Source organism: Mesoplodon bidens, assembly GCF_964165515.1.
Source record: "Mesoplodon bidens genome assembly, chromosome: 5".
In the NCBI taxonomy this organism is placed as follows: Eukaryota; Metazoa; Chordata; class Mammalia; order Artiodactyla; family Ziphiidae; genus Mesoplodon; species Mesoplodon bidens.
The window spans coordinates 59,465,517-59,485,758 of record NC_138161.1 but is presented as its reverse complement, the minus strand read 5'-3'; the positions used below and the strand labels follow the sequence as shown (position 1 = coordinate 59,485,758).

Genomic DNA, 20,242 nt, shown 5'->3' with positions numbered 1-20,242 from the left:
GTGGCGCAGTGGTTGAGAATCTGCCTGCTAATGCAGGGGACAGGGGTTCGAGCTCTGGTCTGGGAAGATCCCACATGCCACGGAGCAACTAGGCCCGTGAGCCACAACTACTGAGCCTGCGCATCTGGAGCTTGTGCTCCGCAGTAAGAGAGGCCGCGATAGTGAGAGGCCCGCGCACCGCGATGAAGAGTGGCCCCCGCTTGCCACAACTAGAGAAAGCCCTCACGCAGAAACGAAGACCCAACACAGCAAAAATAAATTAATTAATTAATAAACTCCTACCCACCCACCCACCCCCCCAAAAAAGAAAAAGACCCTGTCTAGTTCTTTAAAAAAAAAAAAAAAAATTCCCAAACAAACAAACAAAAAAGCAAAATCAAAACAGCACATACAAGGAAGTACTCCAAAGTTGACCGGGTCATATCAAAAGGACACAGGCACCAACATGAAGCAGCTTTCACTGGTCAGATCAAGAACATCTGATCTGTGACGTTGTGACAAATCATAAATGCCAACAGCATCTTTTAGGGAGTAAGAGATAGAGGGGAGGATTTCACACACAGAGGAAAAATATACAGATAATCATTAATGCCCACATTTTCCACATTCCCTACGAGAATATCATGAACCAAATATTTAGAGTTGACACTTTTAATTATTCAGTATATTAATACAAATATGGGAAATAATACAGAATTAAATAACATACGAAAACCTTACTAAATATATAAATATTCAATTCAACAGTGAAAACAACCTAAGTTTTAGTTTTTAGTTCCTAGGTCACTGGATAGAGACAAGAAAGCAAAAGATACTGAAAAAGTCACCAACTTGGTCCTATGATTAATTAAAAGTTCAAAATTGTTCCACTAGTTAGAATCATATGTTTACAACAAAGGGATTTGTACACCCATACATGCTTCCCCTGCTATTGTGAGAAGTTAACTCATGAGAAAAGAAGCTGGGAGAGACAAAGCATTTGAATTAGCTGACTGCCATTCAGGAAACTTTCTAAATGCCGTATTTTCTAAATATGTCTTCATTATACTAGGCTGAATTTAGAATGACTAAAATAGGGCTGGGTCATATTATGAAACAAATGGATGAGAAATTCATGCCTTTTTAAAAATGCGAGCTGCTAAGACTAATAATATTTAGTCTGCTATAAAAACAGATAAGTAAAGTTAAGGTTGCCAACATTACTTCACAATAAATTCAGTTCCACTTCCACTGTGGTAAATATCACAGAAGTACATGAAGAATAGCAGTGAAACTGAGGGTTCTAGAAAGACCAGTTATTAGCAAAACAGTAAGCAGGCGGTGGACTAGATACCAAGTGATGAGCAAATAGACTTACGGACCAAAGCAGAAGGGACGAGGTGGAATAGCCACAGAAAGGCAAAAGGTAGTCTCAGAAAAGTTCTTCGGTCCCTACCTTCCTGTATTCTTCTCTTTATTTTTCATTTCTTTTCTCTTTGTTTATTCCTTTTTTTTTCCTGGAATTACAACCATTTTTGGAGCAGAATGGCAAATTATTTGGTCCAAATCCTTAATTTTCTGTATGCAAACGTGGAAGCTCATTGAGATAGTGATTAATATAGAGTTGCCAACAGTAGGAGTCAAAGTCAGCCTCTGAGCGGTGGCTCCTGATTCTAAGTCCAGTACCTTTTCAACAGCTCAACACGGCATTGTTTTACAAAATCAAGTCCTACAACAGACCTGAGAGGTAAAATGACTTCCTCTTGGAACTCACAGAAGCATTGGGTAGCCTAGATGGCAGTAGAAAGTCTTGAAATTCTTACGCCTTTGACTCCAATTTCTTTTGCTCTTTTAGGTTCCTTGGAGAATGACCCTCTTTCTCCTGCTTGCCTCCTGAGTCAGATTCAAGTAGACCAGGGAATAACTTTCAGGGTTCTGTGTGACTCTTCTATGGCTCTGGGTAAAAGAAAGATCAAGATATTAACTTTGAACATTTATAATTTCTATTCTAATAGATTTTAAGAAGATAAATAACAGAAGGATCAATAAACACAGAATTCTCCTGTGCATATTTTATCAGCCAAGAGAAGGAAGTAGACATTCCTGACCCAACATGATGTGAGGCAACTGTGACTCTCTTTAAAAGGACATGAGTAATTCTAGGAAATAATAGTTTGCTATTCCTAAGTAAGATTGTACTTGCTCAGTAATACACTTAAGACTACAAGTAAAAGAACACGTTCAAGAATTCCAAATGATCTACATGTATTTTATTTATAAGACCTTGGGCTTTGTCTCCTGTGGATATCACTTACTGGAGATCAGGTTGGGAATGGTCACAAAGTAGACAGATAGAGGTACTTTCAAGGTTATTAGCTTTCTAACACTTAAACTTGGAGCAGGTGGGCCTCTCTACAAGGCATGTAAACAGTGAAGTAAAAGACCTCGGATATCATCTTGGTTCCACATCTCACTCTCCGTGTAATCTTAAGTAATTCTTTACCAGAAACTGCAAAGTTCTGCATGTTTTAACTGTGCCAACATTTCCAGTATCAGTGATCTGTTCAGCCGTGAAAGACAGAACAGCTCAGGCAAGAATGCCCAGGCTTACGGGTCTGTTAGCCACCTACTTTGTGATTGGATTTTGTTATGACATTTTGATATGATGGGTGGCATTTGCACGCATTCAAGGGTGAAATTTTGTAGACAAGTAGCCTTGGAATGCAAGATTCCTCCAAGCAATTCTAACCTAGTAGGTTCAATAAAGGTTGTTTCACACTTTTCTCATATAAAGCACCCTTACTTCTGCTTGGAACTAGGAGGACACTGGGATAGAGGTGAGGGTTAGCACTCACCCAGCCTTCATCTGGGAAGTGTAAGTACAATTATTTAGCAAAGCAAAGATTCTCATTTTTTTGGAAACATATATCTTTTGTATTATCCTTCCAAATAATCACCAATTTCTGCAACATAAATTATTTACTGAGCACCTCTGTTATTTGATGTAGTACTAAGCTTAAAATAGGAGAAAGTCCATCCACTGCATTACAAATAACTCAATTTCATTTCTTTTTATGGCTGAGTAATATTCCATTGTATATATGTGCCACATCTTGTTTATCCATTCATCTGTCGATGGACACTTAGGTTGCTTCCATGTCCTGGCTATTGTAAAAAGAGCTACAATGAACATTGTGGTACATGACTCTTTTTGAATTATGGTTTTTTCAGAGTATATGCTGAGTAGTGGGATTGCTGGATCGTATGTTAGTTGTATTTTTAGTTTTTTGAGGAGCCTCCATACTGTTCTCCATAGTGGCTGTATCAATTTACATTCCCACCAACAGTGCAAGAGGGTCCCCTTTTCTCCACACCCTCTCCAGCATTTATTGTTTACAGATTTTTTGATGATGGCCATTCTGACTGGAGTGAGGTGATACCTCATTGTAGTTTTGATTTGCACTTCTCTAATGATTAGTGATGTTGAGCATCCTTTCATGTGTTTGTTGGCAATCTGTATGTGAAATAAATCAGAAAGAGAAAAACAAATACAGTATGCTAACACATATATATGGAATAAAAAAAAAAAGGTTCTGAAGAACCTAGAGGCAGGACAGGAATAAAGATGCAGACATAGAGAATGGACTCGAGGACACGGGGAGGGGGAAGGGTAAGCTGGGACGAAGTGAGAGAGTGTCATGGACATATATACACTACCAAATGTAAAATAGATAGCTAGTGGGAAGCAGCCGCATAGCACAGGGAGATCAGCTTGGTGCTTTGTGACCACCTAGAGGGGTGGGATAGCGAGGGTGGGAGAGAGACGCAAGAGGGAGGAGATATGGGGATATATGTATATGTATGGCTGATTCACTTTGTTATACAGTGGAAGCTAACACACCATTGTAAAGCAATTATACTCCAATAAAGATGTTAAAAAAAATAATAGGAGAAAGTGACATGATTCCACCCAAGATATAGTGTTTTACCAACATTACCATTATTAGCATTGCAAAGAACCTATTTATAAGGTTAGGTTATTGTGAAGCGAACTGAAAAAAATCAAGGCAATTATATAGATAATGTGGGCTTAAAAAAACCCACTTTTACCTGAAATAGTTAGATACTTGAAGAAAAGTGAGGTTTGGAATATACGTTTCATATGATTGTCTAAATCTTCTATTAGTTTCCAATTCATCCTTGACCCAATCAAACACAAGAAGACTGCTACTCAAAATAAAGATTTCTAAAAATTAGGTGATTATCTATGATGATCTGCCCCAAAGTGAAGTTGTTGTTTCTGAGAAGCTTGTGATCATTGGTGGGTTGGCTAATGAGAAATAAAAGATTATCCTCAACCGCAAATTTTACTTCACTGTAGTATGTGTGGAAGGGGCAACAACTGGCTTTGACAGAAAGAACTATCATGAAATGATGGAAAATTTCCCTAGGAAATTTTAATTTCTTCCCATTTTCTATTTAGTAATAAAGTACTGATTCATAAAAGAAAAAAAGAACGTTCTTTGAAAACCTATTAACCTATTATTGTATTGATCTAGTCTCATGGGAAGTAATTGTGATGATTCCATTAGGAATGGTGCAAAGAGAAGTCACCTCTAGCTCATCACTAGTACAGCTTTACAGTTGAAAAACCCAACATCACACTCTCTGACATTATACAGAATCACAGGAAAACTGCAGGGAGCCTGACTTCTCTATGAAAATAACATCTGTCATTAGAGTTTATCCTTCTGTCCACAAACTATAAATTTGCTTATGTTTTTGTGAGCAACAAATTAGTGATTTTAATCTAAAATAAACTTTTTTTGGTCATTTATCTAACAGAGAGTTGAACTTTACTTAACAGACTTTTCTTACTTACCAGATTTGTCTTAGTATTGGGCAGCTCCAAGGAGATGACTCTTTGTCTACTCATATTCAATAAGCTCAAGAACAAATTCATCTCTACTCTTTCTCTCCCCACAAACTCTGAACACACACACACAAACACACAAACACACACACACACACACACACACACACTCTCACACTCAGTTCCCCCTCTCCACTTCTATTTCTGTTCATATTACCATTTTTTCAGGTCACCAGGTCCAGAATCTTGGTGTCATTTTTGACTGATCATGTTTCCCCACCCATCCAAAAGTTTTATGTTTCAGAAGATAACAGAAAGTATAAGAGAGAGAGAAAGCAAAAAACACAAAGTAAGGGTAAAGAAAGATATTCTGTAATAACCTAAATGGGAAAAGAATTCAAAAAAAATAGATATATGTATAACTGAATCACTTTGCTTTACACCTGAAACTAACACAACATTGTAAATCAACTATACTCCAATATAAAATAAAGATTAAAAAAAAAAGAAAGATGGAAAGCAAATGTGGTAGCACTATTCACTTTCATCACAAATTGACAATCAAAATTTGTTACTTGAAGAAATAAAAAATGTCTCTATCTTTGATGATTTTCTTCCCTTTCTCCCAGCTTTTTGTATTACTTAAGTTTTGGTCTTAACAAACCAGTATTCCCTCAGCCTTGAGGGTTTGTCTCCAGCATAATTGACATTTGATTTTACTAGCTATTTAAGTATATGGAATCAAATAATCTTAAGCTGACTCGCTTCACTTCAGCAACTGAATAAGGCATTGAACAATCATATTTCCCAGAAAATACAAGACTTAATGAACAAAGGACAATTATTTTGCAAATGCCCCTTTCTAGTGAAATTTACCTTGGGCTTGAATAGTTTGTATTATAAGATTCTTGTCGAAGGGGACTTTTTAAAATGAATTTAAACACTTCATACTTTTCTGCTTGTACTTTACAGAAGAATACAGTAATATCAGCAAGCACAGACAGAAATAAATGCAACTAACAACAGCACCTTTCAAGTCAGGAAACTATAACTGGAAGAACATTCCGGCAGAGGTCAGGAGACCAGGATTCTAATCCTAGGCCTGCTGTTAACTCACTGTGTGACCTTAGGGAAGGAAGTCAACTTCAGTTCCTAACTGGAAAAGTGAAATGTTTGGAAAAAGTGGAATCAAACAGCTTTCTGCCTTTGACATTTTGCAGAGTGCTAAGGAGTTCTATGGGTTTAGGTTTATGTGCAATAAGATTATCTGATTTGTAATCTCCTGTCCCGTACAGAACAAATCCCTTTATCTACTTTTGCAAAAGGTTCATTGACACTGGTGATTTGTTGCTTTTCTTATAAAGTCACAAGAATTAATCAGGTGTTTATATAAGGCTTATGCAAAATTAAATGTTCAAAAAACTTAGAAGGTGAAAGATATTAGTTTATGAGACATAAAATAAAAAGGAAAAAAGGTAGCATTTGAGTGAGATTTTTAATAGAAATGTAAAATAACACTCAAAGCCAACATTTTTTTCTTCCCTCTCTGTCAGTCATGTGAGCTGGAGAAAACTCCCATACCACCCCTTCACCTTGGGAAATTCCCATTACATACAACATAAACTGCAGCTTTGCATTAGCTTTCACAAATTATGCACTGTCTTCAGAAACCAAAGAAATTTAATTCTTCCCAGCTGGCTGACACCTCTTGTTTGATAGCATCTCTTGTTTTATATTGTCTCACAGTGTTTAAGACTCAGCATCTATGAGGTACTGAATTTGCAATTTAAAAAAAATGGAATTGAACAACTCCCTTTGAAAATGTACCCTTCCATTCATTCACTCATTCATTCTTTTAATGAACATTTATTGACCACCTGGTATACATAAGGCACTGTGATAGTTGTTGTAGGGGATGGAGAGAAATTAACAGTGTATAAGGGCAGAATGACATGATGCAGTTATTATAAGTATGGATCACCTGTATGTTGCTTAGAGTGTCTGGGCCATAGTGAGGATATAACATAGAAAGCACTGCTCAATTAGTGATCATATCAGACAAGTTCACAGTCTCTTAAGTGGGGTAGCTGACCTGTGGAATGCTGTAAAAAGAGAAGAGACTGTCCTGGGTGGAATGAACACAGACTGGGTGCCAAGACTTCCCTGCTTTTGCCATTAGATGATTCCATAGTGATTGAATAAACATTTTCCACATTTCCTCTCATCAATCCTTACTCTCAATTTATAAAATAATTGGTCTTTAAACCATCTTGGCAAATGAAATGCAGAAACTAATGTCCAATTGCAAGAAAATGACACTGAAGTGTTTTAAAATACCATCAACATTTATGTATTCTGGAAACACCAAACCAAACACATGGTTGTCACCCCTTTACTTATATCTTCATTTGACCCCCAAACTGTCATTAAACAACCATTTTTTTCCTTCTTTGTACTTCCCCTGGGGACTCACCTCGGTCTTGGTTCCGACGATGTTTCCAGTATAGTAGGATTGAAATTAAGACCAGAAGAATTACCAAGGAAACAATACTTAATAGTAGTGGAACTGAAAACCAAAAGCCTGTGGATATTGAAGGGAGAAAAGGAAAAACAAGCCATAAGTGGAAGCTGTAGAGGCAAAAAGTGATAAAGAGACAGTTGTGATGAGTTTGTACTAGGGCTGAGCTTTCGATGAAAATTATTCTTAAATACATATATACTGAGGTCTATATTCATGACCTCACATTATTTTAATAACATTTAAATAGTAATAATCGCTAACATGTTTTATGTAGTTACTAAGTAGTAGGAGTTTGAATGTGTTACCTCATTTAATCCTCAAAATAGCCCAAGAGTTAGGTCTTATTATAATTATCTAACAGATTAAAAACAAACAAACAACTGAGGCTCAGAGAAGTTAAGTAAGCCCAAAATCAGTGTAGTAAGTGGTAGAACAAGGCTTGGCCAGAGGTCTGTTTGCCTTCAAAGCACATATTCTTTGCCATACTGTCCATTAAAGTAATACATTTATTGAGGCATTTTTTAAAAATACAGAGAAATATAAAGGAAAAGAATAAAGAATCTTGTGATTCCAACCCCCAGGAATAACTCATCTCAATGTTTTTATTGTGTTGCTTCTACTCTATGCCTTTGTTACTAAATCTCTTTCCAATAGTCAATAGATGCAACTTAGCCTGAATGTCAGCCCCTCAGTGTCACTGTGTAATACAAAGGCAGAAGAAGCACTCCCTGATTTGGGAGTCTCCAGCATCTTCTCCATACCTTTATAATGGAATTTGTCACATCATACTTTAACTGAGCACCTTCAGATTTGTCTAATTTCACTAGTTCTAGTGCTCGACATAATGCTTTAAGCATGAAAGATTTTTAGTAAATGTTCGCAGAACAAACATTATACAAATGATGCATAAACATTATAAATGATATAAGTCAATTTTGGCACTCTTGGAAAGACATGTTCCTTTTCAGATTTTTGTTTTTCAGGGAAATTTACCCTTCACCGTGGCTGAATCTGAGGATCTCTTCACAAATGTCCAAATCTAATACTGCAAACCTCTTGAGCAAATTTACCTAAATGTTTACTTTTTGATTAGTCTGTTTTTTCAAGGACCCCAGAAATGACTACAGGATATGTTTCACTAGAGGCCACCATACCAATGAGGTCTAAACTTTTCCAGCTTTTATTGTTTACAGTGTGCCCAGAAAAAAGCAGCAATATCTTTTTATAGGAGGCTTATTACTACTGAGTGCCTCATCCAGAGTTAGTGCTTCAAAACTACATAGAGAAAGAAAACTGTGGCTGTCATCACTAAAGTGTCCTATCTCTAAAACCACCGCTTTCTTTATTCTCTCTCCCATAATCTTTACCTCTTGTATTGATGAGGCCCAGAGACAGCAGTTTAGATAGAAACGCAGGAGAGCAAAAGAGGTCCTGAACAGGAGGCAGTTTATTTTAAAAGGGGGTGAGGAAAACATCTCAGATTGGCCCCCTTCCTAAAAGCCCCTTTCCCACAGTGTAGATTATGCAAAGGTTTCATCCTGGATGTGGCTTCTTCCAGGAAAACATCCTAATCCCTCCAGATTGAGCTGATGCTCCTTCTCCCCACTCTCAATCCTCCCATGGTGTACCACAGCTGTCTTTTTTTTTTTTTAAGTAGAGAAAGGTTTATTGCAGGGCCAAAGAAGAACAGGTGGCTCATGCTCAAAAACCCGAACTCCTACTATAGCTTTCTTATTGAAGCATTTATCATGAAGTTTTACAATTGCCCAGCTCCTTTTGCATTCCCCCCTAGACTAGAAGCTCCCTGTGTGAAGGGACTGAGTCCTCACTGTTGTGTTTCTGGCATAACAAATGCTCAGTTAGTAGCACGGAAGAATAAATCAATGGATGGATCTCAGCAAAAGTGTTCAGTATGTGGGCAACATACCACATTTGCCAAGGTAAAATCGGCTTTATTGGCTTCCTCAACTCTGTTTTTCTTTCCCTACTTATCCCATTCTCTCCCTTATCAGCTCCTTTGCTAAAGGCCAAGAGGCTCTGCAGAGCATTCATCACCTTGCAGGTGTGTGTCCACAAATGTGACCACGGTAAATCTTGCCCTCTCTCTCTTACCTTTGTTCACAGTTTCCCTGTAGTTGGTCACAGTCCCCAGGTGCAGTACCTGGCAGATCACCTCCTTCCCCACCTGACTCTTGGGGTCTTTGATGTGGAGGATGCTGGTGACAGACGTTGTCCCATTGCGGTGTGAGAGAATCTCAGTACTGTTCTCAATCTCTGACCCAGAGACCTTCCAGGAGATCATAGGGGCTGGGCGAGCATTGGCAGAGCAAGTGATATTTAGGTGGTCTTCAGATAATTTATAGTGAAGGAATACTGTGGGCTGTACTGGGACAAAAAAAAAATGATCTGCCATCAGTTAAGCATGGTGTGAGTGCCACACTCTCCTCAGAGAGATGAGAGAAAGATCTTTACAGAAAGACAGTGGAGGCTAGAAAGATAAGGTAGCACATCCAATCCAAACTGGGGCCTTCTGGGTTCTTCCTGTGTCTAATGCTCTGAATTGCAGGATGGAGACTGGCCTAGTACAACCCTGTGACAAGTATGATCCTCCCTGTAGTTTACCTCTAGGAGAATTAGCTGGATGGACAGAAGGTACCTTCTCCCCCAAACAGTGCAGAGCCTAATTATTCTTTTCTCTTCCATGGGCAATGTAATATCTCTGCCTTCTTCTGGGTACCCCTCTCAAATAGTTTGACAATGACCACCAATCGGCACCTCCATACAAGTAGTCTGCACTTCTTAGAAGCACGAGGGCAGTTTCAGAACAGAGAGCCCATAGGGGGGCTGCTGTTTAGAGAAAGCCTTTTTCTGTTTGAACTGGGCCAGGGAACAAGATGCATGGAGCAGACTTGGCAAGTCCCTGTTTGAAATACCTATACAAAATGTCAATTAGAAATTCATAGTCAGTAGTCAGAAAATCACAGAATGACAGTTGTAAGGACCGTGGAGATCACCTTATGGAGTTAACAGAAAATAACTAGCTTATGAAAAAAAGACATTATTTTTAGGTCAGCTGTACCCTGTTCCCTTTCAAAAGTCCCTTGATTAATGAGTTCATTTCCCTTGGAATATTCAGTTTATCTCTGCTGAGCAAATGCAAACTTGCCTTTCTGTGGTTGGCTTTGGAGCCCACAAGATAATTAAAGGGCAATGCTAAATGAAAGCTTGTCTGTGCTCAGAAGTTCAAGAGGTGGGTGGGTGGCAATAGGCTGGAGAAAATGAGCCTATAGGACTGTGGCTCTGTCCAGAGTGCCCAGATTACTAACATCAATAAGCCCTGGAGGAAGAGACATAAGGTAAAGGAAGACGAGTATGGTTGACGTGGCCAGACTGGCAGCAGGGTTCTCTGGTGTATTAAAGAATGACTTAGATGAAAGCTATAAGGTGTGGCTGGAAAGGATCAGTGTGGAAAAGAACTACAGAATTACTCGCTAGAAGATGCAGAGGAGTCTGCTTTTTGGGCAAAAAAAAAATAATACAAAGATTATGAGTAAAGAAGGGGGAGTGGGAGAAAGAAAGATGAACAAAAAAGAAAAAGAAAAGGAAACAGAACAGAAATGAGAAAAATATGACACAAGAAGGAAAAGGAAGAAAAATGGTAGAAAGAAGGAAGGAAGGAAGGAAGGAAGGAAAGGAGAAGGAGGGAGGGAAGAAAAAAGAGCAAGGGAGGAAAAAAAGAAAGGAAAGAGGAAGGAAGGATTGGAGGAGGGGAGAGAGAGAGAAAGACAGGGAGACAGAGGGAGACAGAGGAATGAAAGAAATAGAAATCAAGAAGAAAGCCTGATGCAAGATCCTGCAGAGAGGACTCGTTACAGGCAAAATAAGTGAAAGAAACTTGTATTTGGTGTTGTCTTACCTCCCTTGCATTCTTATTTACTGAGCATCTTCTTATCCCTTGTCCAATATTCTTGGTGTGCACGAACTCTCATTTTAACATGCCTAATAACCCTGTCTCAGTTTGTCGTTTCCTTTCTAAAACTACCATCAAGTGTGCCATCCTCCAAAGTTACCCCTTATTCCTAATTCTCAATTCTTGATCTCAGCTAAGCATCAGTTAAGAAGAAAGGAATCTTATCAAACTAAGCCTCTTGGATTTTAAAAGAATGCTTATTATTCAGTTAAATCTCTGGTAGGCATCAGGAATGAAGAGCCTCTGATGCATGTCTCCTTATCAATCCTGATACAGCTACACTGAAACAAAATGAGAGGGACCCCCATAACTGGCTCCAGCTTAGCCCAATCTGGCTTTGTCCTTAGATCCAAAAATACTAAAGCTGTTAGAGACCCTAGAGATGATCTACTTCACACTTCTGGTGCAGATAAATAAACTCTGGTACAGAGTGGACAGGACTCTTCTAGGGTCACATGACTGCTAATTGCAAAGCCAGGTCTGAACCACATCAGTGCTTATGGAGAACTTATCCTCACTATGGTCCTTAATTTACTCTTGTTGACAACAGTATTTGTCAGGGCAAAGATAACTCCAGGTAGAGATTCAACATAGTCCTTTGAACTCTCCAAATAACAGTAACCACAGTTACAGTAGACATGAAAGGCCAAGTGTCCTCTCATGAGCCTTTCTGGGGTTAGGATCCTGAAAAACTAGGCACTACCACTACATTCCAAACATTCTGCAAAATAACATTTCAAGCCAGAGACAATGTATTCTCAGAGACTCTCACCAAAGAGAGTGAGGCAGGCTATTCCTGAGATCTTCCCAGAACCAAAGGTATTGAAGAGGCACTTGTAACACCCTTCATCTTCCAAGGTGGTATTCCAGAAGGTAATGGTTGAATTCATGAGTCCCAGCTGGGTGATGTTTAGCTTGTCCTTATAGGCAGGCTGGACTACAACCCCATGGTTCTGGCTAAAGGTGATCATGTTTTCTGGGCTTACAGCCTTGATTTTTTGCCATGTCACAATCAAAACTTCCTGGGGATTTTGCAGAGAGCATCTTAAAGAAGCAGGTGTGTTCAGCAACTCGCTTACATCTTGGGTCTCCACTTTCGTCATGGAATCATAAAAAACATTTATATTTTAAATTTTAATACATACACAAATATACATTTTTTGATTAAAAACAATGCACGTTCAAAGTCAAATTTAGAAAAGATACAGAAAAATGCAAAAAAAGAAAACAACATTTACCTACCTTCCTGATGTTGCTAGAGAAATATAAGTTCAAATATTTGTTCAGTCTTTAAGAGTATCAGAGTAGAAAAATAAGAAAGCAAACTCCTAGTGACCAGAAATTACATGAAGAATCCCTGTAGGCTGGAAATTAGGTGAAGTGAGGTTGAAGATGGAAAGCGCCAAATAGGATAGAAGCATCACCAAGTGAGTTTATGCCTGGAGCAGTAACAGCTAGGAATAAGAAAGGGCCAACGGACAATAGGCAGAGTGATTAGTTTAAGTGAAGAAGGTATAGCAGCTCTATACATTCCACACACATACCTGCAAAGGAAGGAGCAGCAGTAGTGATGTCTGCCTTCAGGAAGCAGTGGTGAATATAGGAACACAAGATAGATATTCAGGACAGTGCTCCAGGAGGCTGATAGTACTGGAGATTTGACCACCAAATGACAATCTACACATTCCCCCATTTTTACTGTATACAGTGCAGAATATAAGGTATGGCAATAATTTCTTCCCCCTCCAATGCTGACTAGTCATATTGATATGATAGATGACTCAATGGGAGATCTCAATAAAACAAATAGCCAAACATTTGAGAAAGTTAACACAATGATAGAGGAATAATAAACTCTACAAACCCAAGAATTCACCAAATGAATAGAGATATCATAAATAAACTTTTTATTATCATAAATAAATTTATTTATTTATCATAAATAAATAAATTTTGATGTGAATAAATGTGATATCTTAAGTGTGAAAAGGAACCAGCACTGTAAATAGTAGAAACTATAGATGCAGAAAATGAGAAATCTAAACTCTTAACAGACTTAGCAGAATGAATATCACTGAAGAGTAAATTAGTAAGTAGGAAGACCAGGTCATAGAATTTTTCCAGAATGTAGCACAAAGGGATAAAGATATAGAAAGGATTAAAGAAAAATTCAAAGACTAGAATGTTTCAGCATGAGTACAGTAAGAATTTCAAAAGGAGAGAAAGGGGAGAATAGAAGACAAAAACACTGTAAGGAACAAAAATGTATTTTTCAAAATGATAAAAGGAGGAATCTAAAATAAGACATACTAATCATGAACCTTCATGCACCTAACAACATAACTCTGAAATATATAAAAAGCTAATAGAACTACAAAGAAAAATCCATAAATCCATAATCATAATGGGAGAGTTTTTCATTGTTCTCTTGGAATTTTCACTTCCACTTATTAAAAAAATAAGTAAGCCACATAGCACAGGGAGATCAGCTTGGTGCTTTGTGACCACCTAGAGGGGTGGGATAGGCAGGGTGGGAGGGAGGGAGACGCAAGAGGGAAGAGATATGGGAACATATGTGTATGTATAACTGATTCACTTTGCTGTAAAGCAGAAAGTAACACACCATTGTAAAGCAATTATACTTCAATAAAGATGTTAAAAAAATAAGTAAAGCAATAAAATCAAATATAAGGATATAAAACATTTGAAAAACAAATTTTTATATATAAATTATTATATATGTATGTGTAGTATGTGCATACGAGCATGTATATGTAAACTTTTACCCAAAAGAAAACATACAATCTTTTCAAACAACATGTAGAACATACCCCCAAATTGAACTTGAAATAGTATACAAAAAAATGACCTTGAACTCTGTCCATAATGCAATAAAGTTAGAAATTTACATGCTTGTTTTAACTCCTTAATTACACCAGAAATCATAACAAGAATTATAAATCACTATGAATGACAATAAGAATATAATATATTAAAATCTGTAGAAATTTACAAAGTAGTTCTCAGACGGAAATATTTAATCCTAACTTAATTTACTGGGAAACAAGAAAGATTGAAGAAAATGAATACACACAGATATCCAAAATTCCCACCCCACCCAAGAAATGATAAAAGGAGTGAATTAATAAAGTTAAAGGCACAAATTAATAAAATGGTACACAAAATTTTGACTTAAACACCAAAATCTGTTATTTTTTTTAGGACTAATAACACAAATAAACTGTCTAGAGTAATTAGAAAAAAAGAAGGCAGCATAAACAAACAAACAATATCCAGTCAACAACATCAAGCATGAAAAGATGGGCATAGCAACAAATACAAATTGGAACCCGCAAGTGTTGCATAATTCCAATTTTAGTGAGGTGTACTCTTGGTAGATGTGAAAAGTTCTGGGGGGAATACCGGTTGTTAGGACTGGGGTTTCCAAAAGTTTGTTGAGATTTTGCAGAGCAGAGATCTGAAGAAATTGCTGCTTTTAGAATAGAGAGTAGAAAAGGGATCAAAACTAGAGTTTTAACTTCTTGGGTAACTTTTCTCTCTGACTAATAATTTAGTGGAAAGCTTACAATTCTTCGCCACATATATGAAACTCCATTTAGGGTTGGTAAATCCTATGTTGTACATGGTATGAAACTTCCCTTTCCTACCCCTGTGAAGGCTGATGTAGTACAACATCACTCAGAACGTCCTAAAAGGCCAGCAGCAAAGTGAGGTGTGGTCTCCTATGGAACCGAGGAGAAGGGACTGGCACAAGTAGGAAATTCAGCAGATGAGTGGAGAGCATAGGTGTATGTTTTATGTGATAGTCTATGTGAACCTATGTAATTTCCATATTTCATTATTTTTAGTATATTTCTGTAAGAGGGACACACCCAATTTAAGGCTTATTACCAGACTACCTTCCCAAAAGGCCATATTCATTCACACTCCCTTAGGCATTCCCATATTTTTACAAACATAGGGAATTATTATTATTATTATTATTATTTTATTTATTTATTTATTTATTTATTTGTGGTACGCGGGCCTCTCACTGTTGTAGCCTCTCCCGTTGCGGAGCACAGGCTCTGGACGCGCAGGCTCAGCGGCCATGGCTCACGGGCCCAGCCGCTCCGCGGCATGTGGGATCTTCCTGGACTGGGGCACGAACCCGCGTCCCCTGTATCAGCAGGCGGACTCTCAACCACTGCGCCACCAGGGAAGCCCGGGAATTATTATTTTAAACATTATTCAATTTGATAGGTGAAAAATATCTTAATTTAGGAAGAATTTTTTCATGTCTGGTTTTATCTATGAAAAGTTTCTTAATGTTAAAGTCTTTGAAAACATTGGAAAAAATGTGGAAAGCAGAAAGAACCACTCCCAGTCCTCCAAACGAATTACACACTTAAATAATTCATGCAGACAGATGAACTAACACAGCACAAACAAGAGTGGCCAAATGTCTCCACTCCAAAAACTGTGTTTCCTGGATTCCACGCAGGGGAATTGAGTATCTTTACCTTGTGCCCTGCAAAACATCATGGCAGCCAAGAACCAAATCAGTTGGAAGGTAGACAGATGACAGAAGAGCCTCCTCAACACCTGAAGACAGAAAGCAGAGTACAGAAGTGGGCATTTGGATGTGGACAAAGCTAAGGAAGCTTCAATCTAATCGCTGTCTCAGGAAATGTTGCAGCTAAAGTTTTAACCACCGGAAACCTTTGGTTTTGTGGAAGCAGAACCAGAGACTATAAATGGAAGAAATAACAGAGGGTGCTCAGGGTATGGGAAGGGAAAAGCAGCAGTGTGGTTCCTTCATTATGGCCATCAATAAGCAATTTGAGGCCTTGCTTCCAAAGCCACCACTGTCAAGACTGCTGGGAAAACAAACTGCCATAAGTATACCCAGAAAACATAGAGACTGCAAATGCTGAAGAACATTCACTCCCCAAATAATCCACATCTTTTTATACTAAAAATGTAACTCAGGTTGTAACCACTTGGCAGAATATGTGACTGTTGACGTAGATTTTCCTGCAAATTCTGCACAGTTTATGTAAATTTTACCTTTTAAAAACCAGTAATGGCTTTATTTTTTCTTCATTGCTTTATTTTCATGTGTCTGGCAGAAATCCTTGGCCTTTTTACAAATCATGGTGGTATTTAAGGGAATATTATTCTGGGTATAATTTTGCTATAAAATGAAAGAGTGGAATGGAGACAGAATAACTTTACTCTGCAGCAGCCTCATGGCTGGCTTTGGTCTACATTAGTGTGTTCACTGTAAGGAGGTACCAGCAAGGAATGTAAATTTTCCCTATATTTTTTCCTATATTCTATATTTTTCTATAATTGAGGTGTGTAAGAAATATAGGTTTCTCTGTATTTTTCTTTAACTGAACTTTATTTTTATTTCATGTTGCCATTCCAACTAGAGGTAGAGACTTAATTTCAGTCAATATCACATAATCTCTGTCAGTTTAGCCCACCAACACTTCACAATTGTCCCAAACTCTGGCACTGCATCCACAGTCCTGGGAATGCCAAGCCGTGGGACAGGACCATTAACCCTTGGTTACAACAATCTATCCATGCTGGCACTGTGTTCCCCTCAAGTCATCCTGATCATCGGTTTGTGCAATTAAATCTTGCACTTACAGGATGTTCTCTCAAGTTTCCCGATTCTCCAGATTCTGTGCTCCTGGATTCTTCTGTGCTGAACAAAGGCGAATTCTACAAGGCTCTCTGACTAGACTCCCATGTATCTGTCCATCTCTGTTTTACAGTTCCCTTGCCATGACGGGCAGGCTTGCCTCTTCCCACAGTTCCCCGCAAGAAAGCAAGGCACAGGTGTTTTCTGTTCTTTGATTTCAACACCTACCTGTAAGTTCTATTCACCACCCTCCTGGACTCCCTACTCCCGGGGGCCAGGCACAGAGCATCCTTTTCAGGACACAAACCGACACTAGTCAGTCCCTCTTTGCTCTCCCAGCCTAGGGTTAAAGAAGCTGCTTCCTCCATCACCTTGTATTCTTCCCATCAACTTTTTCTGGGATGAAGGCCTGTCCTTGGTCTTTCAGCATTTAGGCTTTTAAAACTCAAATGCTTAGGCTCTTGCTATTTCAAAACTTTGGCTTCTGAGTGTCCATCAACAGATGAATGGATAAAGAAGATGTGGCCCATATATACAATGGAATATTACTCAGCCATAAAAAGAAATAAAATTGAGTTATTTGTAATGAGGTGGATGGACCTAGAGTCTGTCATACAGAGTGAAGTAAGTCAGAAAGAGAAAAACAAATACCGTATGCTAACACACATATATGGAATCTAAAAAAAAAAAAATTGTCATGAAGAACCTAGGGGCAAGATGGGAATAAAGACACAGACCTACTAGAGAATGGACTTGAGGATATGGGGAGGGGGAAGGGTAAGCTGGGACAAAGTGAGAGAGTGGCATGGACATATATACACTACCAAACGTAAAATAGATAGCTAGTGGGAAGCAGCCGCATAGCACAGGGAAATCAGCTCGGTGCTTTGTGACCACCTAGAGGGGTGGGATAGGGAGGGTGGGAGGGAGGGAGACGCAAGAGGGAAGAGATATGGGGATATATGTATATGTATAGCTGATTCACTTTGTTATAAAGCAGAAACTAACACAACATTGTAAAGCAATTACACTCCAATAAAGATGTTAAAAAACAAAAAAACTTTGGCTGCTGAAACTAAAAAGTTTTCTTTGGCATTCTAATTCCACACCATCATGCCACATGGAAATCCAGGCTCTAGCAAAGGCTGTGATGAGGAATGCAAATAGTTTGGCTTTCCGAGTAAAAATCTGTCTTTTAGGATAAGAGAGAAAGCAGACACACACCAAAACACAAGATGTACGAACTGGGGGCCAGGAATGTTTAAGAAACAGAAGCACAGTGATTAAGGCAAAGGGAATTAGAAAGAAAGCTTTGCTATTAATTATATACACATTTCCTCTGGCTAACTTGAGTTCAGGCTAGCACCAATACTAGATGTGTAAGCTAGGACAAATCATTTTACCTCTCTGAAATGCAGAAAAAAATAATAGTACCAACCTCCTCTCTGTTAAAAAGACTAAATGAGATAGTATATGTAAAGCTCCTAGAACAGTGACTGATATATAAAGCACTAAATCAATGTTGCTGTTATCTCTTTGGGTTACTATGATAATTAATTAAGCATTTAAAGTATTTAATACAGTGCCTAAGGTATGGTAAAAGCCAATATATGTTAGGTAGCTTAAACAATTCATTAATCAGATCACACAATAATGGAAATAGAGAAGTCCATTTATAACCTTTGTCAAGAGGCCCAGGGTTCAGAGGCCTCGGTCTTACCTGACAGCTGCCCATCTACATTGCCCCTATACATACCTCTTCCCTGAAAATTTCTAGGTCCAAATCCTGATCCACATACAGTCACATGAACTTGGAAACTTAACCTCTCTGCCTGTTTCTTTATTTGTAAAATTGGGTAATAACTCCTCCTTTGAAGGAGAGTGGTGAAGATTAAGAGCACCTGGCACTCAGTAAACACTAGCTCTAAGGCCACCATTCTCCTTTGTTAAGGAAAATAGTGAAATAACTGGCTGTGTGATCCTGCCAATAAACTATATACAAAAAAAAAATTACCTTCAGGCATTACTTGTATTTAGATTTTAATTTTTATTATTTTTATCAATTACCAATGTAAATGAAAATCCTCTCCTTCCTTCATTTTGTCATATACACAGGTCCTGAATAAACAAAATGTCTGTCTCTCGCGGATACCCAGGGTTTTAACCCTGATTTATCCAATCCTTTATGGCTTCCCAAGGCAAAGGCCCAGAGGATGCAGAAAGAGGCTGGAGCATCACAGAGGGAGCCAGCTCTCCTGGAGAGCCTGAGCCTGAAATTCTGCAACCCCACCCCAGGTTTCAGGGCCAAAACGGAGCCAATACAGCACCCTCTATCCCCGCCGCCAGCGCCCGCCTCCCAGCCCAGTTCCTGTCTGAGGATGTCAAGGATCTTCGGAGAAGCGTCTCCGGAGCCTGCGCCTGGCAGCATCCTTTTTCCAGCGCACTGGGACGGAGAACCGGAACGCCAGGAATGGCCTGTAACCACCCTTCGGGCAAAATGCGCTTCTCAGCAAGGTTAAGAGCTGAGAGGAAAGCGCTAGCAGAAATCCCACCTCCGAACCAGACTGGGGAAAGCCGCAGCCCGGCGCTCTCAGCCCGCCGCCGCCCCAGGGCCCCCGGAGCGATGTTGCCCACCCTGCGCCCCCTTTCCCACGCCTGGCCCGGCTCACCAGCCACTCCATCCTCGCTCCTGGCCGCGCGGGGTGTTTGGCTTCAGCTGGGAAGCCCGGAGGGATCTCACACCGGACCACACAGAGCTCCTCCAGTTCTGTGGAGCAAGGATGCGCCCCGCCAGCGCCTGGGGAGAGCTGCCTCACTCCTCCTCCGACACAAATACCCCTCCTCCCCACCCCCGCCCCGCCCCCCAAGCAGAGGCATGAAGGCCAGTTTTTTCCAGTTTACTTGTAGGGGATAAAACAAAATAAATAGTACTCCTCTTTTCCTATCTTCAAAACGATTCGCAGTTTTCAGAGGTGGCAACTGGGGAAACAGAAAATGTTTGAAAAAATATACACCGTATCCATTTTCATTGTACAGACAGAGAAAGGAAACAGGGAGAGGTGGGAAACATGAATTGTTTCACTGCGTTGGCGCTTGGAGGAATGGCAGTCTACACTGTGCAGCTGGCAAGGGCGAAATGATTTTTGAGAAATGTTACACAGTTTCCACAATTACCACCTCGGAAAATCCAAATATTTTGAAGCTGAATTTCAACAATAGACACTTTACAAAACAAATGTATAT

General features: G+C 39.1%; 1 protein-coding gene across 1 annotated transcript; it reads right to left on the bottom strand.

Annotated features, from left to right (window-relative positions):
• Positions 1–1,897: 1,897 nt before the first annotated feature.
• CD200 (CD200 molecule) lies at positions 1,898–19,722 on the bottom strand. Its single transcript, XM_081235309.1, has 6 exons — positions 19,669–19,722; positions 15,867–15,948; positions 12,116–12,436; positions 9,486–9,758; positions 7,326–7,433; positions 1,898–1,935 (listed from the first exon to the last, which is right to left on the bottom strand). The coding sequence occupies exons 1-6, from the start codon at positions 19,678–19,680 to the stop codon at positions 1,928–1,930; spliced, it is 804 nt and encodes a 267-aa protein (XP_081091435.1). The 5' UTR covers positions 19,681–19,722; the 3' UTR covers positions 1,898–1,927.
• Between the last annotated feature and the right edge of the window lie 520 nt (positions 19,723–20,242).